At 30.1% G+C, this 27441-nt stretch overlaps 2 protein-coding genes across 2 annotated transcripts; both read right to left on the reverse strand.

Moving 5' to 3' along the window:
• Window positions 1-1540: 1540 nt before the first annotated feature.
• Window positions 1541-8061, reverse strand: LOC148313037 (uncharacterized). Its single transcript, XM_088270386.1, has 2 exons — window positions 7977-8061; window positions 1541-2090 (listed from the first exon to the last, which is right to left on the reverse strand). Exon 2 carries the CDS (start codon window positions 2077-2079, stop codon window positions 1699-1701), a length of 381 nt encoding a protein of 126 aa, XP_088126512.1. The 5' UTR covers window positions 2080-2090; window positions 7977-8061; the 3' UTR covers window positions 1541-1698.
• A 12329-nt stretch (window positions 8062-20390) lies between these two features.
• Window positions 20391-27173, reverse strand: LOC148313038 (uncharacterized). The gene is made up of 3 exons (XM_088270395.1): window positions 27131-27173; window positions 23400-23843; window positions 20391-21758 (listed from the first exon to the last, which is right to left on the reverse strand). Exons 2-3 carry the CDS (start codon window positions 23841-23843, stop codon window positions 20544-20546), a joined length of 1659 nt encoding a protein of 552 aa, XP_088126521.1. The 5' UTR covers window positions 27131-27173; the 3' UTR covers window positions 20391-20543.
• Window positions 27174-27441: the final 268 nt, after the last annotated feature.

Below are 27441 nucleotides of genomic sequence, written 5' to 3' on the forward strand. Positions count from 1 at the left end.
GTAAAAAAAGAAGAATTTAAGGAAACTAAATAGTAAATATTAATGCTTATTATTTGTGCCTAAACAATACTAAACAGTTTTTTGCTTTCATCGATGTTAGTATGATGAAAAGTGAAAGTCGATTTGACTAACAAAACACATTTTAATACAACAGGATGTTCAGTGATAATATCGATTTATTTAACGATTGTTTTATAGTGTTGTTCAAATGACCAATGCACCGGTTATGCACGTATAAATATTGCAAAATTATGTATAATATCTTTTAATAATAATTGCATATGAATTTTACATTGAATGTTGTTGCCGGAACTCAAAAGTTGTATATAAATATGAAACCATTCTTTCAAAACTGTATATGGTCATGTTTTCATATTTTTTATCAAATTAAAAAAAAACTTCTGAAATTTGACCTTGTATTATAAACAAATATATATATATATATATATATATATATATATATATATATATATATATATATATATATATATATATATATATATATATATATATATATATATATATATATATATATATATATACATAAACATAAAAATATATATATATATATATATATATATATATATATATATATATATATATATATATATATATATATATATATATATATATATATATATATATATATAAATATAAATATATATATTTATATATATATATATATATATATATATATATATATATATATATATATATATATATATATATATATATATATATATATACATATATATATATATATATATATATATATATATATATATATATATATATATATATATATATATATATATATATATATAAATTATGCAAGTATCCTACTCTCATTCATTTTGATTAATCACTCTCCCTTGTAAATAATTATAATAATAATAATCAGCAAACAGGACGCATATGCTTACGAAAGAGTACAAACGCAAACTAATTTGTTTTATTTAACAAAATTTCAACCATGAAAAACATAATGTTGGAAAACTCTATTATTTCTGCACTTATTATATTATTGAATTCAATATAACGATGCCTTATTAAAGATATTAACGAAAATCAAATAACAAAGAAAAAATCTCGAAGATTTCAATATGTTACATGAAGAAGTCAACGAAGAAGAATGATATAAGCATATGAGGAGAATGGAACCATCCAGAATCGCCCTTATTGCATTGCATGGCCAACATCAATGTATGTAGACGACCCTCGAGCAGACTACCAAGGTGATGGATTGACAGCTGGAAATTGACATCGCAAAAGGCTTATCTCTCTTAAAAACAGACTAAAAAGAAGAAAAAGACAATCAAATTAGAAAACTCAAACCTTCTTTTTGAAATGACGTTGGTATTTTTTTACAACACTCTTTTCATAAAAAAATTCTCTCTCTGATGTGCCTCTCGATTTTAAATGACGTTTTTAAAAGGCATATCTTATTTTGGAAAGTAGATCATATTTAACCCCAACATTCAAAACGACAGCTAGTCAAAAAAGTGTCACATAAAATGTGTGTGTAAGAAGAAAAAAAAACGTTCATTAATATTTTTATTGACCTTAAAACTATACAAATAAATACCTTACTTTATCGTCTTTTATATAATAGGAAGCCGAATCATCTCAAAACAGTCTTAACATTTTAATAAAAAATATTACATTAAACGTAATATTTTAATTTAAATTAAACAAAATCTATCGCCTCCTGACAAATCCAGCATTCTTGGCCAGCTTGTAGATCTGTTCCCTCGGGATCTTCTCAGCCTCCCTATGATTGACGGGCATCTCCTTGTCGCCGAACCAGGAAGACTGGGCCAGAGCTGCGGCTATCCTGGGGTTGTCGTACACTCTCTTGGACTTGAGGAGTTCGGGAGGCAGGAGCGACTCGTTGGCAGCGTTGAGCTCCACCGCCCTATGGGGAGGCGCCACTATCGCAGCCGAGGGCTGGGCAGCCGCGAACTGGTAGGCGGGTTGATGGGCAGCGGCAAGCTGGTAGGCTATGGGCTGGTCGTAGTACAGCTGGGCTTGAGCGCTGGCAACCAGCGCCAAGGAGAACACGAGAACGAGGGAGTTCATTTTTAGTATATCTGAAATAAAAGAAAAACATACATCAATTACCATTTCACAACATTTTGAGTGTTTACAAATCGTAGTCGTACAGGAGAAAGTGACCAACTACCAAAACGTAAAATGTTCAGGAGGGCCATTTAAGTCACTATTGCTTGGCAAGAAAATAAACACCAATGCAGTTAGTCATCTTTAACTAGTCAATATATTATACTTCCAAGCTTAAAATCCTTTGGGATGTTTTCAGGGCAATATTAAGCTAGTAAGATATCAAATAGTCAATGATCACGTTTTTGTAAAACAATGCACTTGGTTACTTTCTCCTGTATAATTACGAAATACTTGTTCACGAATCTAGGTTTTCTCCATTTTTTATTATTTTGACGTCTCAACATAGATAATGAACTATAGAAGTCAGCGATGCATTTTATAATCTAATAAAAATAATGTACAATGTTAGCACTAGTGGTAATAAAACGTACAGTAGACATAACAGCACATATCAATGTTATTAAAAATGAAATCCAGATGGCTATTTAAAAATGAGTAATTTTTTTTTTCGACATGCCAAATAGAGGAAGAAGAATATGGAGGTCTGGGTATTTACAGGGTTTATTACCTGTCGTAGGCTGGTAAAGTGATCACTTTACACACGTGCAACATTTACCATTCTATCATTGTTTGAAAACCGCCCTATTAAAATTTTTGACTAATTTTTACATTTTATTTTTATTTGTTATCTCAACAGACAGGAAGAAAAAAATGGAAATATGTGTATTAACTTCCTGTCATAAGTTGGTTTAGTGATCACTTTATACCAGTGCAACATTCACGGACACATCACTCACTCCTTTCAAGATCGTCATAAATCAAAAATCGACAATTTTCAGTTGTGCATGTTTACGGAATGCCCAGAATATGTACTTTATCCCAGCAAAAGCGGCATATTTTTAACTTAATATTTACCCGCTACGGGGCAGAAAGTGTTGTTTTTGCATTTTGAAGAAAAGGTATTGTTTAATTATTTTTTTAAATATACTAAATATTTTTCATATAGAGAAAAAACCTTCAGGTTTTACCTAAAAATATCTGTTGCACAGTAAAAAGTTCAATACGTGGCTTGATATTTATTTTTAATACATTGTATTATATTTTTAAACTTTAAAAACGTTCTCCTGAAAAATCAAGTTTTTTGATTTTTGACGTTCTTGAAAGGAGTGAGCGACATGTGTGGCTACTCGTGCAGCCGGTCGCGTACTGAATTGTATGTTTGGGAGTACACCCTTAAATTCAACATTTCATTGATGTTCAATTCTTGTAGTAGGCTTTCTTCCGTAAGCATCAAGGAACCAAACGAAGGATAGTAATTTCTAAAGTAATTGTTATGCGAGGCAAATAAAATCGATTCGATAATAAAATCGATTACTGTTTTGAATAATTCATTGTTTTTAGTAGTAATCCGTCTTCTTCACTTTATATTGCGTAATGCTTTAAATGGAGAATAGGTTTATACACCCATTTCAAAAGGTACAACGATACGCACATTGATAATATGAAAAAAACGCATGTGCAAAATTACATTAAAAAAATATTACTCCTTAATTATTTAGGTAAGCCACTATTCTCTTGCTTAACTTTGACTCTCTAACTACATAACTAACTATCACGCCACTTCTCAGCAGGGGTAGGTAGAGAGAAAAGAACGCCAAACCAATCTGTCTTTGCAAACGATTTTCGCCTCTTACACATTCATGCATATTGAATTTAATTTAATTTAATCTTCTCATACATACCCGCCCATTACCTGACCACTTTCAAGTATTTGAAATACTAGACCCTACCAAGTTTTCCTCGGCAATTCTCTGCTTTTATTTACATTTCAATTTGTATCATATATTTGCTTCACCGTTATTTTGTCACTCATTCTTTACACATGTCCAAATGTGTCAAAAAAAATTCCCACAATGAAATATAAACAGAGAAACAGTGAGTTGAAATACTTGAAATATTTGAACATGCCATGTTTTCATCGGTCTTCCCCGATTTCTATAAGTAACCACATTAATTTTGATGTTATTATATTATAGAAAAATTTCATGATAAAATTCAGTCACCGTCTTTATATACGAATATCATTTGTTCAAGTCGGTGAGTGTTATTCAATAACATCTTTAATAATTAGGTCAATACCACAATATGCATATAAAATAACACAGTGATATATTTACATCATATGGCGCGAATTATATTCAGTAGTTCGTTTGAACGGTCTGGTGGCATTCCGATGGTAATGATATTAATTCAATGCATTATATATAACGAATGCTGTTCTATTTTGTATTTATACTGTACATAAAATTGCAGTGTTTTTATTGCAGCTGTTTCTAAGAAAATATATGACTAATTTGTACAAGTCCTATTCCGTTCGACTGTTTAGGACCAGTATTCGTTAAGTCGCAACTTAATTTTCTCTAATCCAGGTAAAATTTTAATCAGAGGGATTTTTTTATTAAAACATCGTTTTTGCATTGAAAAATAAGTTTTTCTTCAGAATAATTATGAGGTTTTGAAAAAAAAGAGTTATTGAAAGGTTGAGATTTTAAAAAATACTTAATTTTTTTCTATATATATTCTACAAACCATACATTCTTTAAAAAATCGGTCGTGGAAAGATATGTCACTTCTTCGGCGGTTGGCCGGGGAATAAGTTCTGTCTTTACAAATATCCCCTTAAGTCTTAGTTAGTTCTGTAAACAATTTCAGTTATGAAAAAATATCTTGTCTTACCACAGTCCATTAAAAACTATTTTTGTTCCAGTAAATTACCGTTGCTCTGTATCATTTGTGATTTAAATCGATATAAACGCAACACGAATCGTTATGTTTACCAAAATTTCCGACGAAGGAAAATCTGTGATATAAGCACTTTCTCTATGATTCATTCAATGTCGTTTTGATGCAGTAACATCTTAATCATTACTTATATCAAGAAAAAGTTATCAATCCTGGGCTTCAAGTACAAGACCCAAGGTAATACATGAATAGCAGTAAAAATCACAAAAAGTTATTTTAAGCCCCCTGGAAATCAAACCCGGAACCTCTAACACGGTGTCTAAATGCTCTAACCATAACACTACAGAGGCGGACAGTTCGAATTTGATTATTTATGTTTTTTTCTGACCGGAAGTAGATGATAACAAATCGTTTAACTGTCTGAAAATACCAAACATACGCGATACATGTAAAAACATTTTAAATAGTGACGGCGCAATGACAGTAGAAGATTCGTGATATAAGAGGATATGTTTTTCATTATATTAAAATTTAATCGAATAACTCATAAAACAGAACTTTTGATACATCAAGATACACACATATAAATATATATTAATGTGAAAGGAATTTCTTTATGTCAATTTTTTTTTAAGTTGGACTAATCCATTTTATATCTTAAATAAGTTGAACACCAATAAAATACTATGTATTACCAAAAATTACGCAACGTTTTTTTGTTGTTTTGTATTCTCAACGCCAGTTCAAAGTATTGAACTGATTACAAATTACTTGTTTGTATCAATCTGACACAACGACTTCATTCCTAATTTCACTTTTCATTACGTTCATTACGGAAACACTGTTTACTTTTTGTCAAAGGTGAAGAAAAATGTGTATTTGTCCATAGAACAAACTTTTTACTAGCTGCTTAGAGTGTGTCGATTTTTGTCTATGTTTTGTCTTATTTTCTCATACATTTAATAAAAAATAAAAAATAAAAAGTTACATATCCCTGATAAGATGAGAAATGCGACAATACTTTAAGTGTGTCCAAATTTATGTTTACAACGCTGAGCTGTTCACATAGGAGATATTTATGTATTGATACTACTGATCAATATATGAATAGCTACGTATCTGTTGCGTATGTTTTCTGTTTTATGTGTTCACTGTTTTTTTTTTACGTACTACATAGCACTTATTTTTACTTTATTGCTCTTCTCAACTTGTACATCTTATAACTGTTAATGTTTTCTGTATTTTTATTTTTACTTTAGCTCTAAATTAAGTCTTCCTTTTAATCTTCTTAACTTTTGCTATATTTTATTCTTGTTGTTTACTTTTAACTCATTTAACATTTGTGAAATTTTGTAATTAGATGTTACAATTACCTGTTTTATTTGTTATTCATTATTATAAATGTATTTATGTTAATGTTCTGTTCAATTTTTAAATAAATAAATAAATAAAATCATACTGTATAAAGCGTCAACACATTTGATTGATTTTCATATCTGACAGCAGTTTTTTACCATAAAGAAACCTCATTAGGTGCAGCCCGTATCGAGGCATTCATTAACATTATTTAAATTAATTTATTATTTGAATCATTCACACTATTAAAATTACTCTAATGCTTGCTAGTGCTAAATATCTAAATGCAGGTCTTGGGACCAAAATAAGTGCAATTTTTTTCACAAATAAACTAAATTGAACTATTCACGTTATTTGAAAAAAAATACCAAAACTCAACCATAGATGGTGCCGAAGAAATAATATGTGCAGGAAGCATTAAAGCATGTATATAACTTCCGAAATTTGAGTAGTGTGAATGGCGAATGTTATACGAGTATAAAGTGATTACTAACCAGACTTCTTGTTCTTATGCATATTGAGTTATCAATATTTAAATTACTCCTAAGTGTATACAAACCAATAATTTGTGAACAAAGAGTTAACTAACTCCAAATATTTAATTCCAACCATCTTTATTATATTGATCACATGAATTTATTATGCAGTTTGCATACCGTTTATACAAGTGATAAATTATAAATTTTTGCTTTTTTATTTATTTAGTTTAAATGTTCGTAGTACATGAAATATTATTTTTTATAACCATTAATTTGCTGATGAATATGTACTAATAAATTGAAATATTGAAAGAAAAGATAGGGAATATTATGTTATTTTAATGTTTTTCCTATAATCAAATTCATTGAATAAATTATTTATGATAAATACTTTCGAATAAATTAAAATCATCTCTCGCAAACGTTTTGTAAAAGTTGAATATTAGTATGTAAATTCATTATTCATTTTTTTCATTCATTGGACGCAATAGTCCACGAGGCTCACATTTTTATTAAAGAAGCGTTATTTTAATCCCAAATAAATCGAATGTTAGAACTTTAGATCATTTTAGGAAATCAGAAGACCCTTATCTGCTAACAGCTGAGAATAAATCCCGAATATCGTGCTTAAAGAGACATATTTTTCATTTTATAAAATATGTTTATTTTATTAACAAAATTGGTAATATTAGCATAGATTTTCAAAATATCGTATTTGTAAATTCGAGTTTTAATTTTATTATTTGAATGCAGTTCTTATATAAAATAAATGAATGAATATTGAATAGATTACAGGCTAGAACGAACTCTTTTGAGGTATGATATGTGAATAGTCAGCTGATTAAAAAAGTACGAAATCACATTATATGAAATTAAAATTAAGTTGTATTAAGGTATACAGTGATTTTATATTAAGTTACGTTTAAAAAAATATATGAAAAAATTACGCTGTTAGTGCTTCAAATAATTATTATAATGAAAATAAATAAATTTCAATATAAATTTTAAAAAATTAGAAATAAGGCGAAATAATTTATACCCCTTATATGAGGCATTAAAAATTTTAAAGAAATAATATTATTTTATTAAAAAACATGTTTACAGTGAGAGTACTTTACTAATAAATATTTAAATTTTACTAATAAATTAAATCCATGAGACTTGTATAAATTTTTTTTAAAGTGAATTTATGATACCAATTTCACATATTAATTTTAGGATAAAATCACATCAAATATTATTAATTAATTAGCCTAATATGTATGAACAAACACTTACGTTGGTAATTTCTCACTTGAATCGACTATTTGCACTACAGGTGTGCTTGACAATGGTAGTTATCGACAACTGATACAAGCTGTGGTAGTGGAATCCATTTATATCGCGCCAAGATCCTGACCTTAAAAAGTAAGTTTAATTCTCTTCCGTAATGCGCAGGCTTTACCAGCTTCGCAGTCTCCATACTCTATATTGCGTACCACACAGGCGTGGTCATGAGGACACAACCATATTCACAACACAAAACATGAATAAACGTACAAATTGTTACATCAGCAAAAATAAATTTAGTCAAAGTCAAAAAAAATCATATTATGTTTTCAGGTGTTAAAATATTTATGTATTAACTTTTAAATCAAGCACATATTTTTTGAGTCTACTCAATTGTATTTTATTAAAAAACATATAAAAATTAATATTGTGACAATTGTTTCGCCTAGTTATGGCATTTTCAAACGAATGTGAATATTAATTGGACTGACGGTCCTTATGTAGCCATACAATTCTAGGTTTGATTTAAAAATTAATAAATGAATTAAAATGGAGTTCTACAAATTAAACGCCAAATCAATACAAAGTAAAATATTTTCTATTATTCGGGAAGATTTACAATGAAAAAGCTTAACTTAAAAATAAAATGGAAAACTTATTTTTACAGATCTTAGAACATATGCATATGATTTTTAGAGGGTGTTTACAAGACAAATAAGTAAATCTATTAATAATAGTAAAAAATTAAAAAAATGAGAAGTGTAATTGCCAATAATGGAGAGAACAGCAAATGACCTATAAATACCCAGACTTCCATATTCTTCTTCATCGATTTGGAGAAATGCAAAAATAACTTCTATGTGGCGAATCTATGATTTGAGAACAATAATTTGTACTCACCCAAAATGTTGTAAACATGACTAGTTTTAAAAACTACATATATTCTAAACAACAGGTGAAAATAGACATCGTTTGTTTTTCAGCTGTTTATGAGAACATCTTAAGTTCTCGAAACTAGTCGTATTTATTTTGATAAAATAAAATTAATGTCTTATGAAGGTGATTTTTTTTGGCAAAGCACTCAATTCAATGTTTTTATACACTATTTAAATCAGGGAAGGAGGACCTGTCCAGGATGATAATAAATAAATTTATGTTACCGTTTTGGGAAGAAAAGTTAATACCCCATAGCTAAAATAATATAAGTAGCTACAAAAAACTATAGTTTAAATTACACTTAAAATATTACAAGTTAAATTTAATCTATTTATTATTTTATAAGTATACAAAATGTTTTTAAAAAAATTCTCAAATGAGAACATTTTTTGGTATCTAATTGTATTCACATACCTTAATAGCAAGGTCATTTAAATGCCAATTTTGGCGCTTACAATATCAGTTGCTATTAAGTTGGGAGCTTTTACAATCGTCATTAATAATGATTGTTAATAAATTAATAAACATATCAATGATTCAAAGACTTTCCTTCAAATAGATTTTTTATTAAACGATTACGTATTTATGTTTATTTTATTGCGAAAATACTACTTAAATCCAATTATAGATTTATCATTTTTAATCAGTCTTTTTATTACAAGATTAATCCGTCTCCAAAGTAAAGTGGTTAGTACGTTGCATGCATAAGTCCGATTACATGGTAAATACCACTATTTTTTAAACTCCATTATGACTCGTGTTTCGATGCATTTAGAATCATGATAAAACACCTAATTCGTTATTTGATAATGATTTTAAGAAAAAAAATTACCAACTAAAATTAATGTAAAAATAAATATTTTACATATTCGACCACGTAAAAGTAAACCAATACATTTTTAACATAATTCGATTTTGTCATTGTGATTTATACCGTTATTTAAAGGGCAACTTTGAATAATTATTTTACTTTAAATCGATTAATTAAAGTGCATTGCATAACATATTAGAAGTGAGGTTGTGTGCTGAGCTTAGTTTCTCCCTTGAAAAATCAAGTCACGGTCAAATATACCCTTGAAATTCCCTTTTATAAACAAACAGAATAAATTATATGACAAATGTACCGTAATACATTACATAAAGCGTTTTTTTAACAGGTTAAATTGATTGATTAAACACGAAAATTAAAAGTGAAACCCATTCGTCTTTGATAAAAAATAACAGGTGAAAGTTTATTATATTTGTAACATGTTTTTTGAACGAACAACGATTATTTGACAATAAAAAATCCTACGTATGAGAAATTTACTAATCTCATTAACTTGTTTGAATTATTTAAATAACTTATAAAATATTTAATAAAGTTTAAATAACCATATTTAACATTTTTATTTCTATTTTATTTTTATACAAAAGGAAAAACAAAGCCTCTAATTTTAAATGCTTATCTGCAGGTGGAATAGTGAGTTTGTGGAAAGTAGAAATGATTTTTTTTATACACACCAAGACTAATCAAAAATAAATATTTCTTGAATTCATCCTGCAATCGGCTGAAATCGAACCCTCAACGCCAGGTTTGCAGTCTATCGTCTATCTAACTACGCCAGGGCACCTGTTTTTACAGTACGTTTCGTTACTATATCCACAAGCTACAAAGATTTTTTTTCTCATAATTCAATCGAAAATGCAATTGTAACATTTTTTATGACCAATTTTCTTTCGTAAAAATTAAACCGTAACCATTAAAAATAAAAATAAACTCGCAAAATGTAGTGCAAATATATATATACACACACCAGCGTGTACAGATTTTTTAAATCAGGATAGGCAGTAGGGTTGATTAAGGATAATGGATTGTAGGCACTGGTCGTGTTTCTATATAGATCGCGAGTAAAATCAATCAGTAGGCACTGCTTTTCTCCCTATATAAAATGCACGCCTCTGCACACCAGTATACTCATATATAGACTTTTCATGGGTTATATTAGATTCGAATAATTAACGAGAGACATACAACAATTATTTTCCTCATTGCAGTTATTTATTTTTCAGAAAATAAAACATAATAAATTAACAAACATATTCTTTATATTTTGAATATTGAAAGCATTAACTTTGTGAATCATAGTGATATATTATTTTGAGAAATAAAAAGACTTTGTTTTTTTTATCCACCCACATTTTTATTAAAAACCAACTAGTTTCGTCAACAACCTGTTATCCTTTTCAGGGTTTATTTTATGACTAGGTTTATTTTATTTATTTTAAACCCTGAAGAAGGCAACAGGTTGTTGCTGAAACTATTTGGTTTTTAATATAAATATGAGTGGATCAAAAATCAAAGTCTTTTATTTCTCAAAAGAATAAAAGCATGTTCTTATTTATCCAATGTTTCATCAAACCTAACATGCTCTTGATATTGATACCACATACATAATAATGTCTACGATATACATTCTGACCCTAGTGGAGGTCTCCTGAGGCCGCAGGCTACTGCTGACAATGGCCTGCATTTGAAGGTACATTGACAGCGAGGCAGTTAGTCTAATATTTTGTTTTAAAAGCGTCTATAAATTCATCAAATATACGGCATTAAGGTTTTCCTACGAAAAATAACAGGTAATATAAGTCTTGCCTTCATTTATTAAACTTAATTGAGTTTTCGAACAAATTCATTGCATAGTGATTTATAATATTGTACTATTTTAATATTGCAAAAAATACGTATTTTTAACAGGTTTTTACTAAATCCTTTTCAAATATAACTTTAATAAACTTTTTTAAACCTTCTTTTTAACTATATAGAATAGCAACTATATTTTTAAATTAAATTATGCTTCATACATTTTGTCCTAAAGTGATTCGTATACATTCATATTATTTATTTGTTTTTATTTTCTTCACACGATTAATTACAAAAATCGATGAACAATGTTATAAATTTTTAGTATTGCCTGTGATACTAACACTTTACACAGATGGCGCTGCCATTGCGGTAAAAAAAATCATAAAGCATTATTTTACCTATGACTTAAAAATTACGCGAATGGAACAATGTGTGAAAAAATTGTAAGAATCGTTTTTTTTTTTAAATAAAGAACTTTAGGAGATCGAAAATTTCTAACAAACCAATGTTTACATTTTTTTGTATGAAATAGATTTTTTTTAATATGCGGTTTGAGTGCGAGTTTGAATGCACCGTTGTGTCAAAATCCAAAGCAATCGGTGAAAAATTAAAACAGATTTAAGATTTTGAACAAACGAACATTTCCATTTTTATTTTCTATAGAAACTAATAATTATTGTATTACATAGTTCTTAAGAAGATGATAAAATTGGTTGATCAAACGTAAGGCTACATTTTTCATTAAATAATAATAAAACCCTTATCCTCACCCCAATGGTGCATAGGGCACTGCGTCATATAAACGCAGTGTTATCTTGATGGTTTACACTTGAAGGAAAGGTGATCAGCCCTCCGCTTCAGGTACCAGTCCAGGGTAATATTGAATAAATATGACAGTGAAAAAAATCACTTATATTTATTTTACCCCCCTTGGGCATCGAACCCGGGACCTCCAGAACGGTAGCCGAGGGTGCTGACCATTACACTACGGAGGCGGACAGGCATATATATAATATAATATTAATAAATATATACATAGATATTTAATAACAATTTACTGGCCATCACTTGGGATCATTGCAAATACTTGAATGTTGACAGGAACACACCATAACAGGTGTCAATAAATATGTGAAACATTGAGGAAATAATATGACGAAAACCACAAGACCTTCACCTCATTTGGGACCTTCAGAAGTTCTTTGACTCCTGGATGCTGCGTCCGTAGTGTAAACCTGTTCTGTAATTTGTACTCTCTTACTTCTCTGGGTCACCGGACTTCAAGGATATCCGATTTATTGTTATAACTCGAGAAATGAGTGAGCAAAATTAACCTATGATATATATGATAGTACTTCAAACCAATCAAAATCTTTACTAGGAAATTATCCGTAAAACTATATTGATGTTTCATAAGAATAAGTAGGAATAAATATTTATAGATTTATTGTATATCTAAATTGTTAAAATCAAACACTATATATATAATAATATACGTTTAACCTCAGCTCGTAACGCATGTCTGTATTGAAAACTATAGTGCATGTTGGTCTTCGGGTTGACCAAAAATCGCATGTGTTAGACATTTTGTGTAGTTTTGAGTGTGTAAATGGTGCTATGGTGGTGAAGGGTAGTATTGTTTGCATGCTGTGTTAGTGATTGTCCTGACAAAGAGACGGGTACGTCTCAAAACCGGTAGACGTAAAAATCTCGGTGAGTGGTTATATACTAAATTTATTAACATTTTTGTAAAAAAATAAATAAGTAAAAATGACTAACCACAAAGTAAATGCTTTAAATATTAATAATATTGAGAATATCAAACACTTATTTTTAAACACTAAAAAGTGTATTTTATTAAATGTTTCAGCATTAACTTTGTGGTAAGACATGTGGAGATTGTGATAAAAAATATATAGGCCAAACTGCGAGAAAATTAAAGATTAGAATTAAAGAACATCATAGCGGTCTTATTACTAATTATTTTTCGGAATTTGCAAATCACATAATAGATACTAATCACTCATTTCACTCTCATAAATTAAAATTATTACACCCTGTTCCATATAAAGGCCAAATTATAAATTATCCCGAAAATTTAGAAATCCAAAAAAACCTAAATTCTAATAATAATTTATTAAATAATAGATTGTTTCAAAATTCTTCACCTTTGCTTTCCATTTTTCCTTTGTTTTCAAACTCCGCCCCTTGACTAACCACCTCCCCCTAACTTTCCCCCCTCCTTATTTATAGAACAATTTTATATTTTATATTTTAGTTATTATACAGACCTGAATGATGGAGGTTTAACTTCTGAAACATGTAGTCTTTAATAAAACTCAAGTGGTAAAAAACAAGTGTTTTCTTTAATCATTTCTTTAATCATGACTAAAAAGTGTATTTTATTGTTAAAAAACACATACTAAAAACATTAATTGTCTCACAATACCATGTCAATGGTCCTTAATTTCTCAGAAAATTCATATATGTATACGTACCCATATGCTCCATTAACTAATATTGTTTCCCATAAATAATTACTGCACATGTTAAAACTATTACTCAAGTACCTTAAAGTGTATAGCTATATAAGGACCACCAGTCCATTTAATCTTCACATTTGTTTGAAAATGCCATTACAAGGCAAAAAAAATCAAAAAATTGTTTTTATGTGATTTTAAACAATAAAATACAATTCAGAAGACTTAAAACATTTGTGTTTGAAATAATAATTATGACTGCTAGATTACTTAAATATGCTAAAACTTTATTTTACTTCGTTAACTCTCTCGTACATATTTTTAAGATATTCCACACTAAAAAATATTTATAATTATCTTTAGTGTGGAATTTATGCAGGTAATTAGACACAAAAGCAAAATATTCGTATTTTTTAGTTATTTAGGAAGCAGACCAGGGTAATATTGAACAAATATTACAGTGAAAAATCACTTATATGTACTCGTATTTGACCACCTCCCAGGGAATCAAACTTATAAATGTACATATATATATATATATATATATATATATATATATATATATATATATATATATATATATATATATATATATATATATATATATATATATTTATATATTTATATGTATATATATATATGTATATATATATTCATATATATATATATATATATATATATATATATATATATATTTATATATATATATATATATATATATATATATATATATATATATATATATATATATATATATATATATATATATATATATATATATATATATATATATATATAAATATATATATATATATATATATATATATATATATATATATATATATATATATATATATATATATATATATATATATATACAAATATATATTTGTTTTTGAAAACTAAAGTAGCTATTTGAATGACCTGAAATGATAGGGTCAAATGTGTAATTTCACAGTAAAACGATCCTTCTTTGAAAAATGTTCTAGAGGTGTTCCAAGTTTTAGGGGGTAGTTTTACAATCGCATGACTAACGTAGTTTGTATAAATTTATCTTCCCTTATGTCATCTGTAGGGTTGTGTAATATTCAGTGTCTGATCAGAATAAATTATTATATTTAAATAAATAAAATATTTGTAACTAATGCCTGATGTACATCCATATGTATATGGATACATATAAAAAGTTTATATTGTCAATATATGTACATCGGGCATTAGTTAATATTTAAAAAACACTTTTTAATAAAACTGTTTTTTTTTTAAATGACATGATGAATATTTTATACCAAGTAAAAGGAGTGTTCAAATATTTGCGTATTTAAACCATTCGAAAGTCATATTTAAAAAAATATCGGACGTACTTTATCATTATTTTTTCTATGAATCAAAGTTCGTCGAACCTCAGAGGCTGTATGACTATTCAAAACAGTATTTTAAAGGCTAACTGTATCAATTTTGGTTCGCTTACTAACCTTTATTAGAACCCGATAACCTTGCAAAGACTAACATGTAAGCTCACGTTTACGTTTAACCATAAACAGCAGGCAACAAAAGGTCCATTATATGACTTTATTTCTCGATAAAGGCTAAATTCAGGTGTAAAAACTGTAAGATTTTGGGATTAAAAATATAATACATACACACCTAAATGCTTACGCAATAACTGATGTTTTAGAAATATGTACATTTATAAAAATATATTTTTTTAAAATATCTTACAGACGAAGACATTGACAATAATAGCTTTGTTGGTGTAAGACAACGACTAACAGTTCACAAAATATTGTGTTTTATTTCTTTTTTATATTATATATTCTGACTAACTTCCACTAACATAATATTCATGTTTTTGTTTAACTCTTTAAAAGTTTTTTAAAAAATATAAAAAATCTTATTTTGTAAATAATAAAAAAATACATCGAATATCTGGAAAAAATTGGTGCGTCATTTTATGTAACATTCATTGTTGTCTCAAAGATATCATCAAAACACAGCAAGTATATTAAAAAATAGTGCCATCTATCGGAGTTTAAAAGTAACCATAATATCAGTAAACATTTATTGAATGTATATTATTTAAGACAATTTCTGATAAAATAGAGAAGGAATTGAAATGTAAGTAAAACAAGTTTATAATGGAAGAGATTGGTTTATGACTATGTCAAAAGATGGCGCAAAACAAAATAATATTTTTTCGAGTAAATTAAATAAATTTACAAAAGGATCCATACATATGACTTATCTTTAAAAGTAAAGAATTTAAGAACTATTGTTTATACTTTTACATTTTTTGTAACATCTGGTAGAATGGTGAATGCCACAGTATATGAAGTGAACACTCACACCAGTTGATAAAGGATTAGATTTTAATCTCAAAAACTTTTTTATCGATGCTGGGGTTTCAATAAATTCGCAAATTTCAGTAAATCAAAAATTTTTGCAAACCAATTAAACCAAACTCTCAATATTTATAATAAAATAACAAGTTTATAGATAGGTAAAAATGATTTCAAGTAATATATTCGTTTCATAAAAAAACATTACATTTAAAAATCCGCCTTATGTACATAATAGTTAACGTAACAAAGTTAATAAATTGATCACTAAAATCAGACGATGAAATATCGTCAGTACCATAAATAACCATATTCCTTAACATAACTTCATTTTTGTTAAAATGGAATTAAAATATTTTACTTATAATTTTAGTTCACTATTTCTTAATACATAGTTTGTATTTAAAAAATATCATTAACATAAAAAAAAATATATCTCTCTCTCTATCTCTTACATTATATCTCTATTTGTTTTTTTTTAAGAAGCTTCTCTTCTATCACGTTTACGATATTGCAAGCGGTATTTTTTTATTCACCCAGACTTAATAAATTAGCGAAACATTTGCGAAAGAAAAATAAATTGATGTAAGGAAAATGTTGCAATTTTAATTACTTCAATATATTACTTGGCCTAAAATTAGTAACAAACCATCGGACGCGTGTCGTTTCTATAGTTGCCATTTATAATGTAAGGAATAATTTCCACAAGATTACATTACCAATTTCATGCGTTTCGTGTCTTAAATCAATTTGAGGACCATGAATGACCCCTGCTTCATTAACCCTTTCCTAACCACATTTTTTTGTTTGTCAATTGGTCGATTCAAGATTTACGTCACTTGTTTATTATTTAAGACTTTATAAAAATGGACTTTTATATCAAGGGGAAGTCGCAAATATCCAATTCAGTAAGGGCCAAACGTGTCTCCCGCACAATTTTTTTGAAAATATGTATTACAAACATTTAAAAAAAACATAAAATTTTTTGAAGAAAATTAAGTTTCTGGCTATCAATTATCCCACTATAAATTGGAACTTAATTTTCTTTAAACCCAAGTAACATTGAAGGTGATTGTTTTTTTTCTTCAAATACCGTTTCGAAATGTATATTTACGGTTTTGAAAAGAAAAGAGTTGTTGAAAGGTAGGGAATTTAAAAAAATATAGAAATATATTTTCAATATATATTCTAAAAAACACTTCATGAAGTGCAATTAAGGGATACCTGGAAAAGAGTCTTTGCTTCTACAAGGTTCACAACCCTCAGTAATAAGGATTAGGACGGAGAAGAAGAGAAATCTTAAAAATATAATTTATATAAGAAGCACTAACTTTGTGATTTTCCGTTTTATGATTAAAATGTAACTTTGCTTTAAAATCACTATAAATATTTAATTATAACTTAATTATAATGTATACCGGTTTCGAAGCTAACCGGTAGACATTATAATTAAGTTACAATTAAATATTTATAGTGATTTTAAAACAAAGTTACATTTTAACTATAAAATCTAAAAAAAATCTTATTCTAATATACGAGTATATACCTTTTTTTTAATTGCCCGCAATGACACGTCTAACCCCTCACATAGTCGCACTGACTTGTATGTTTGCGAGTACCCCCTTAATAAACTCGACAGAGTGTGAAACAAAGCGGATCGTTAATTTGCTGTATAATTTTAGTGCAATAAGAGTTAAAGATCAAACAAGGCCTTGCTCTAGATAGTGATAGCAAAATGACTATGGGATACGACGATTAAACGCTGGTTAGCGGATATGCTGTCATTCAACTTTATAGAGTACCAAGATATATATTTTTATCTTAACTAGGATATAAGAATATTAAAAATGAAAGGAACCCTAAACGTGACGCTGCGTTTAAGATAAAAATTCCTTTGTTGAAAGATTATTGTTTATGATAGAATAATTACAGTCGCCAAGAGATGTAAAGCTATTTAAATGTATACTTGACAGTAAAGCTTTTAGCACATTGCATAATAATTGCATGTTTAGTAAGTAAAAAAAAAGACTTGGCACGATCAGATCAATCAGAACCTAAAATTTGGCGGTGTCAAAAGTCTGCGTAATCGGAGGGGATGTATGACTAGATGCATGGATGTGAATGAGGCAAGGAGTGTATGTCAGGACAGAAGAGTTGGCGTTCCATCCTCTCTGTCTACCCCTGCGGGGAAACGGCGTGATGGTAGTAGTCGTAGTAGTAGTAGTAGTAAGTATGATGTAATTTAAAGTATCTGCAAAGGTGTTATTAAAACATTATATTCTTCTTCTTGGTGTAGGCCTTGTGGTCCGTTTTTAAGAGGGATGAGCCTCCTGCGATGTTGATTCCCAGTTGTCAATCCAACTGGATGAATGGAACCATCCTGAGTCTGGATGGTTCCATTCTCCTCACATGCGCATACCATTGCCTACTTCGTTGCCTTCCCCACCTAACGACATCTAAAATCTCGCATATTTCCCTTATCCTCGTGTTCCTTATTCTATCTCGTAGACTCTTGCCTGATATGCTTCTTACAGTCTTCATTTCTGACACTCTTAGCGCGTATTTTGTGACTACGGTGTCCGTTCTGCTTTCAATTTCATATGTCATGATGGATCGCACACAAGTTTTGTATATTTTAAATATCTAAATGTCGGGTTGTGGATGCGTGGTTAGTGTCGCGGACTCTTAAGTCAGAGTGTCTCGGTTTGAACCCACTCTACCACAATTTGATATCTATTTCTTATAATGAGCCGCTTAGGCTCACAGAAATAGCATGAAGTTGAAATATTTGTGTAAATAATGAAAACACAAATATTTCTCTTTAAAATTAAAAACTAAAAAAAATACCGTCAACAGTTAAGCTACCGTACTCTATTTCCAGAAAGGGGTGAAAATAAATATTAGTGATTTTACACTCTAATACATATTACCCTGCTCTGAAGGATCACCTTGTCTTCATGTAAGTAACGACCGAGATAACACTGCATTAATACGGTGCAGTGCCTTATGCACAATTGGTTGCGGATATAGGTTAAAAGAAGAAGATATTTAAGAATCAGAAGCATAGACCAAATCATTTTGACTTCATATCATCACCTCAACCGTAGGAATCATTATGTTACAACATTTTTTGTTTGGTTAATACTTGTGTATCGAATGCTTTGCATAAATTATCTACCTTTTCATAGTATGATAGAATAATTTCGTTTACAACCTGTAATGCTGTGTTCTCACTTGAACGTGATGTATTGACTTCAACATGATTAATGTTTATTATTGAAGTTCAAATGCAATTTGTTTATTATTTTAGAGTTTTGCAATAGGTACTAGTCTATAATGCAAACTGAAGAAAATAATTATCCTCACGTATGTACTCAAAATAATACTTTTACTTTTGATCTATTTCATGAACTAATAATGATAAAATCATAATCTATTATCCAATACATATTCTGTCATTCATAAAATACAAGTTATTATTTTTCATTGTACCAAACGTAATTTTCTTGAGGATTATTGAGAAATTACTCGATTAAGTCCTTTTGGCAACTGTGCTAAAGGTCCCGAGTTCGATTACCAAGGGGGTTGAAATAAACAGACATGATTTTTCACTATTTTATCTTCTTTACTTGTCGTGTAAGGTGACTATCAATTGTGAGAATATGTTCCTATTTTGGGCAGTCCAAAACAGCTCCTCGACTCCTGTCCACTTGTGTATATTATGGAGCCAAGAGATTGGCCTTCTTCCGACACCTCTTCGACCCTCGATCTTACCCCTAGTGACCAGTTGCAGTAGCTTGGATTTTTCTTTTCTTAGCACGTGTCCCAAATAGGACACTTTCTAGGTTTTAATAGTCACTCTTATATTTATTTAATAAAACCCTGGACTGATTGCTTAGGAACCAGACTGATCACCTTGGTTTCATATTATTGATAATCAAGGTTACACTCGTTCTCAGTATTCTTCTTACCCTTATCCATCACCGAGTGAGGATAAGGGTAAGAAGAAGAAAATGAAGAATATTTCAATTAAAACAGTAGATTATCGTATGAAATAATTTATTATTCGATCGTTTCTGAACTATGTACAATATTTAGTTACATATAATTTTTTCATGAGCTTTTATAAATATAAGTATTTTTTTACAGTTTTCTTCACCATCTCTAGAATTAGAAGCTACATAAGTTTAAAATACTAATGATAGTACTGTACGGGAACCTGGGCATGAGAAAGGGGAGCCAAGGTCTTGCCGTACACTGGAACGGAAGTTTGGATCCTTTCATAGCTCAGTTTAGCTGTCTTGATAATGGTTGGTTCGTTGATGGCTACCTTCTCCAACTTGGTGGCAGGCTGGACGACATCGATTTCCTGGATGGTTTGCACCGGGCGAGACACCACAATCCTGCGGGTCTTCAGTTTCTCTTCAATAGGTTCATGGTGAGGAGAGGGTGTCGCGGATAAAACGCGAGCTCTTGAAATACCAGCATCCCCAACGTGCTCGGATGGTCCATCATGACCAAAGCCAACCTCGGCTACTCCACCCCTCGCTGTCAACAGCTGGATGAGCTTGTGCTGGTTCTCGTGGGCTTCCGCGCGGCTTAAATGGTTTACTCCTTTCACATTGACTGGGCCATTTTTGACAATGACGTGTTCGTGGGGTGCTCCGTTGGAGTGTGATTCCACAATAACGTGTTCGTTTGAGTGAGCAGACCTAGCGGCGGCTTCCTGGTGAGCGTGAGCATTGGCCCTAGCAAGAGCTTCTTGATGAGCATGGACTTGAGTGTTGTAGTTTTCCCTAGCGACGGCTTCTTCGTACGCGCGAGCATCGATTTGAGCCTTGTGGTTAGCTCTAGCAATAGCTTCTTGCTGAGCATGGGCATTGTAGTTAGCGCGAGCGATAGCTTCTTCATGAGCAAGATGGTTAGCATGCTCGTAGCTGCGAGCAGCAGAGTCCACTACAATAGAATCTTCAGATTCATAATGAGGTCTTGGGGTAGAAGAAACAATAACAGATTCTTGAGAAGCAAAATGAATGGGAGACGGTGTAGAAGATACCAAAACGTGTTGGTGAGAGTGTTCACCATTGTGAATGTAATGCTGCTCCAAAGATTGCTCCGGATAAGATTCGTGAGCATAATGATTGTGAACTGATGGTGTAATAGCCACTGTATGGGAAGCTGGGGTAACAGCTACGACATGAGGAATGGGTGTTGATGACACAACTACTCCATGTTCAGCGGAATGGGCGATCTGCTTGTGGTGATGATCTTCCAGAGAAGTAACAACAGCGGGTCCCTTTTCTTGGTTTGATAGAGGCTCATCTAACTCAACCAAAGCTGATCCGACTGGACGAATGATTGTACGCTCTTCAATATCGTAGAATTGCTTCTGAATGGCAGGACGACGGATCTAAAATAAATAAACAATCTTAAAAATAAAGTTTATTTTGCAACAGAAACGAAAACATTAACTACATCTGATAAGTAGAGGCAAATATATCAAGGTCTTACAACTTTTAAAAGCATAACTATTAATCTAGCCTTGATGTGACTTGGTGATAAAATAATTGCTTTCGCACTATACTTATTTAGGAATGAATGACAACAAACTTTTGTTCATATTAAATTGATTCTATACAAGTGTATATAACTATCATAGTAAGTGAACTGTGTCAATAATAAAAATAAAAATAACAATTATTTCTAGATAATTTATATAGCGCCATTATCTCAAGGGCGCTTCACTGTAATTGACTGAGGAAAAAGGAGATGGTAAAAACGATTACACAAGCAAATGCGTTTTAATTGTTTTTTTCTAAACACATCTCACTCTCACTGTATCTAAGTACTGGTGAAAGACACTCCACGCCATCAGACCCGCAACAGCAAAGGTACGCTTAGTGAACTGGTTGCGAGCTGGTAAGATTACATAACCCATAGAAGTTATTGTAACCGATCGAAACTTGATACGTCTATTAACAAATTCGTCTGGAGTACATAGGCTCTTTGAGATATTCTGGAATCATATTATGTATTGATTATTGATTTATTTACATGAGTAGACAGAGTTTACACTCTACCTTTTAAAAAGTGGGGTGATGTGACTGAATTTAGGAATTCCAAAAATTAGTCTCGCTGCAGCGTTGAATACTGATTGCAGCTGGGTCATTTCATTTTATTGTTAGGTAGACCTGTATATATAGGTACATGATGTTACAATAATCAACTCTAGATACTATAAATTGTCAATTGACCTACCCCTTATTTAGTACTTTTGTATCGAGACATATTTTTAAAACTAAAACATTTATTCACAAAATTTTGAGTATGTCCAAATTCTTGTTCACAAATCTGAGTTATTAACTTAGGAGCTATTTTTTTATTATTTTGGCATCTCAACATAGATGAAGAATAATATGGAACTCCGAGTAAGTCTGGCAATTCTGAGTAAATGAAATAATGTGGTCAACCTATAAGCTGCATAAAAAATTAATATCATTATTTCAGGCGTCTACTAGTATGTTAAATAATCCGGTTAGTATCTCGCATACATATAAATTTAAAAAAAGGGTCTCAAATCATGAATAAAAGGTTTTTTAAACCAACCAAAGACGGCTCCTAAAAACGAAGCGTCATGAGGTTTATGATATTTGTATGAGTTCTAAAAATTTGAGTATTGTGCTTGTCAACCATGGGTGAATGGTGAATGTTGCACCATGTTAAGTGCGTTGCACCATGTAATTACTTAACCAGCTTATTTATTTATTTATTAAAACTTTATGAACAGAAAATAAATAAGCATATTGGCGGGCTTATAGCTAAAAACCAATAACTTCCTACCAACCAAATCTTATAAATGATCATAAGATAAATACCCATCTGTAAATACACAGACTTCCATATTTATCTGACAGATCATCAGATAAATACCCATCTGTAAATATCTAGACTTCCATATTCTTCTGACAGATCATAAGATCAATACCCAGACTTCCACGTTCTTCTAGATCTAAGTTGAGATGCTAAAATTTAAAAAATTTCTACTTATTACCTCATATTTTTGTGTTTTAATGGCTGGTTTGGCCACATCGACAATCTTCTGGATAACGCCATGATGAGCTTCGATTTTGGTTACTGGTACGTCAGCAACAACTGGTACGTGATGAACAGTTGGGACAGCAACGGCTGCTTGGGAGTATCCAATTGCTGCAGGAGCGCTGGCATAGGCCACCTGCTGTTGGTGCTCATAGCCCTGGTTGGCGTAAGGGTTATGGCCTTCATAGCCCCCCTGCTGCTGATGGGAGTAGGCGATCTGCTGGTGGCTGGAGTAGGCTTGAGGAGCGAAAGCCGGGGCAGCGGCGTATGCTGATGGAGCGGCCAAGTGCTGGCCCTGATAGTAGGTAACTCCAGCTGGGTTCAGGTAGGGCATTCGCACATCGACATGGCCTGATGTGGCCAAGTGCAGCACTGCTGCGAAGGCAATCGTTATCTTCATCTAAACAAAAAGAAAAAAAAAACTGAATTACAACAAAAGTTTTGAAATACATATCATTTGGTAATTATCTGAAATCAATTGAAATTTGTATCATTTTTTTTTTTTGAGAATAACCTTTCTTAATGTCATTTGTGTTTCCTATTTAAACCTTTGACCAATTAGTCTATACCACATACGGGCAAAAAGAACTGGGCCTTTGCGGATTTGCCCGTCAAAATTACGGTGCAAAATTTTGACGCATTACATTTTACATGTTATATTTTACGCCTCCGCCTTCGTAGTGTAATGGTCAGCACGCTCGGCTACCGTTCTGGAGGTCCCGGGTTCAATTTCCAGGGGGGGTCAAATAAATATAATTGATTTTTTCTCTCTAATATTTATTCAATATTACCCTGGACTGGTACCTAAAGCGGAGGTCTGATCACCTTTCCTTTGTGTGTTAACGATCAAGATAACACTGTGTTTATATAATGCAGTGCCCTGTGCACCATTGAATTGAATTAAATATTTTACGCAGTTAAAATTAAGTGCCTTATACTGAGAAAATGGAAATTAATAAAAATATATATATTATCGAAATAATACGGGCACAAAATAAAAGGATCATTTGAGGATTTGCCTAGTAGGGGCACCCCGGCGAAGAAATAGCTCTAACTGATTTTACCGATAAAAAGGCGGTTGTAGTAGACCAAATGTGTATCTTAGATCAGTTTTAAAAGTAGACAAAATTCTTTTTGTTGAAAAATACAGTAAATCATAAAAACTGAAAAATGCCGATGTTTAATGCCTTACAATATTTTGTCGTCAGTAAAAAAAATGTCTTTAAAAAAAAAATCTTTATTGAAACTCATTAGTCAGAGTCATATAAATTTGTTACTTGTAATGTTAATTTTAAAATAATCATGTTTTTAAAATTACTGGACAGATCACCCTAGTCAAGTTTCAGTACTCTTGAGGGATCTAATCTCTAATCTTGAATCTAATCCGTGTTTTCCAGTTATTTTTTTTCTTGCAGACAATCCAATTACAAAATTTTAATCCTTCGATTGATCTGCGACCTTCAAGGTTGTTAAAAAAATAAGCCCCCTCTTAGATTCAATATTTTCAATGTCGTTCTTGAATTGAATACTTTCTGCAACATGACCATTTTAATATTATAAATTGACAACATTAGAAGATGTTGTCATTTTGTGAATATGTTGTCGATATACGCATGACAACATGTTACTAAATGATAACATGAAACTAGACGAGAAAGCATTTTTTATACTAAATATGTGGTAGAATATGTGAGTAACAAATTCCTTTCAAATAATATTAACTTTCAAAATACTAAATTAAATTTAAAAGGATGAAATTTTGACACTGGTTAGTTAAATTTTAAGTGAGAAAAGTAAAAAGTGGAAAAGAAGAAAAGTAGAAAGTAAAAAAAATATAATATTGATATTTTATTATGCTTTCAATATATGTTTTCCTGGTAGATTTGTTAGGTCAACGCGTATTTTAGTTTAGAACCCAAGAACCAGATAGTTGAATAACCATTTTTTTAAATGAAATCTAATAACTTAGTAGTTTACTATGCATACTCCTACAAAATTTCCATCGAAAGTTCTATTTGAAATATATGTCCATATTCAAAATTACCAAGGCAGTCATGTTTTTTAGAGACATTGACAGACTATATTTTTAGAATTATTTATTATGAACTAGTTTTTTACATGTTTCTTTCTAGATTTACGTAACTTTCGAAATACTTACTAAACTTTTTATAAAGTGTTACGTTGTTACGAAATTAATATCGGCATTATGCTTAGTCCCGTTTTTGACAGATTCACGACCAACAAGACCAGTCAAAAGGCGTAGTCAATATTCGAATAATTATTTTAGTGACCTTGAAACTTTTTACTTGCTTGAATTGAGGTCGAATACCAGCTCAAATTTATTATAGAATATCGCGAAGTAATAGTTACTCGGTTTAGTAAATTAATGATATATATTAAATGAGCTAATTTGCCCTTGTTTGCCTTGAATATTTTTTTTATACATGGATATATTAATAGTTGTCAAAATTGCGGTGCAAAAAGGAAGTTATTTTTTTACGCATTTACCAACCAAATAAGGTGCGTAATTCAGAGGTATCGGTTATGTACAAAAAAATGTTGAAATATAGCTGAATTTTTATTGTCATTTCCTCTACATGATACTGCATTATTTCAATGCAGTTATATTTTTATTAAATGACCCAATAACCACTTAATGCGTAAATTAAACATTATTAATATCATTGATTGATTCAGCAGTTACCTAGTATATATGAATATATCTATTTTATATTTCAATTTCACTTGGTAAATACCACTTTTTATTAAAATATAGTGTGATATTTCTTTCGGTTCATTCTGCATCATTTTCAAACACAATATGATGGTAAAAATAATATTTATAGGTAAAAGTTGTGTTTATTATGTCAAATTTAAATTTAAAATAAAAATTTCAATTTCATTAATTGAGTCGTCAGTCACTTAACTGAAATAATACAACCGGTGTTTGATTATGATGCTGAGTGCATCGAAACACGTGTCACAATAGATTTTAAGAAATATTCGTATTTACCAAATAAAACGTTGACTAAAAACATTTTTTCATATATCAAACATTTGGGTACAAAATACATAAAAATATTAATTAAAACGATTATTGAAAAATATTTTACAATAACATACGTTAGTCCGGAAGAACATTTCTTAGAAATACAATATTTTTTTGACTTTTAAATATCATTTTTATAAAAAAGCAACTTTTATAAGGACTGCATTACTTTATTTTATTAAAATAGTCTCTAAGTTCAATTTTTTGTTAACTGTTCATCAAACGTAATTAGGTTCGACTGTGAAAATGGCTTCGCGGCTTCGATTCTCGTAAATTGGTAAGTAAATTATATGTATGTATTTTCAAATTATCTGAGTATGGTGATAAGTATTTCATATCCTTCCTCATCATCTCTCCTACCTGCATACAAGTCTTTTTAGTTTTTGTTTATTATAAAATATAAATTTCCTATATTATTTCAACCCAAAAATTTCACTCAAACAAAAATATTCTATCAATATTCTGCAAATTTAATAAACACTATTTCATTATTCACTTTCCACTATTAACACAAACAATGCACTAAAGCGCACGTTAGACATATATATGTCACAGATAAATAATACGTTTGTATTGTATATGAAAATGACACAAGACAAGTTTAAAATACAATTTTAAAATAATGGGCTTTTATGTACCTTGGTGGCGTTTTATTGGAAGGATATAAGTTTACTTGTGAGCAAAAGTTTATTTAACGAAGCCTTTTTATAGTTTACTAGGCTTTATACTTGGGCGGGAGGGACAAACCACTATTTTAGGCGTAATTCCATTACCTACATGCGACTAGATAAAATATGCTATTATTTAAACTGTACTTCGTTCACCTCTATAGTGTAGTGGTTAGCGGGTTAACCTATTATCATTAGGTACCGGGTTTGATTCCCAATATATAGTTACTCAAAAATAATATTGATATTTGTTCTTTTAGTAAAATATATGTATTAAATTT

This window comes from Brachycentrus maculatus, unplaced genomic scaffold, assembly GCF_059751285.1.
Source record: "Brachycentrus maculatus isolate JH-2025_06_01 unplaced genomic scaffold, ASM5975128v1 h1tg000026l, whole genome shotgun sequence".
Classification (NCBI taxonomy): domain Eukaryota; kingdom Metazoa; phylum Arthropoda; class Insecta; order Trichoptera; family Brachycentridae; genus Brachycentrus; species Brachycentrus maculatus.

Coding starts and splice junctions, on each gene's coding strand:
- LOC148313037 (XM_088270386.1), bottom strand. CDS start 2,079: ATGAACTCCCTCGTTCTCGTGTTCTCCTTGGCGCTGGTTGCCAGCGCT.
- LOC148313038 (XM_088270395.1), bottom strand. CDS start 23,843: ATGAAGATAACGATTGCCTTCGCAGCAGTGCTGCACTTGGCCACATCA. Junction 21,759..23,399: donor TTAAAACACAAAAATATGAG/GTAATAAGTAGA, acceptor TATTTATTTTAG/ATCCGTCGTCCTGCCATTCA.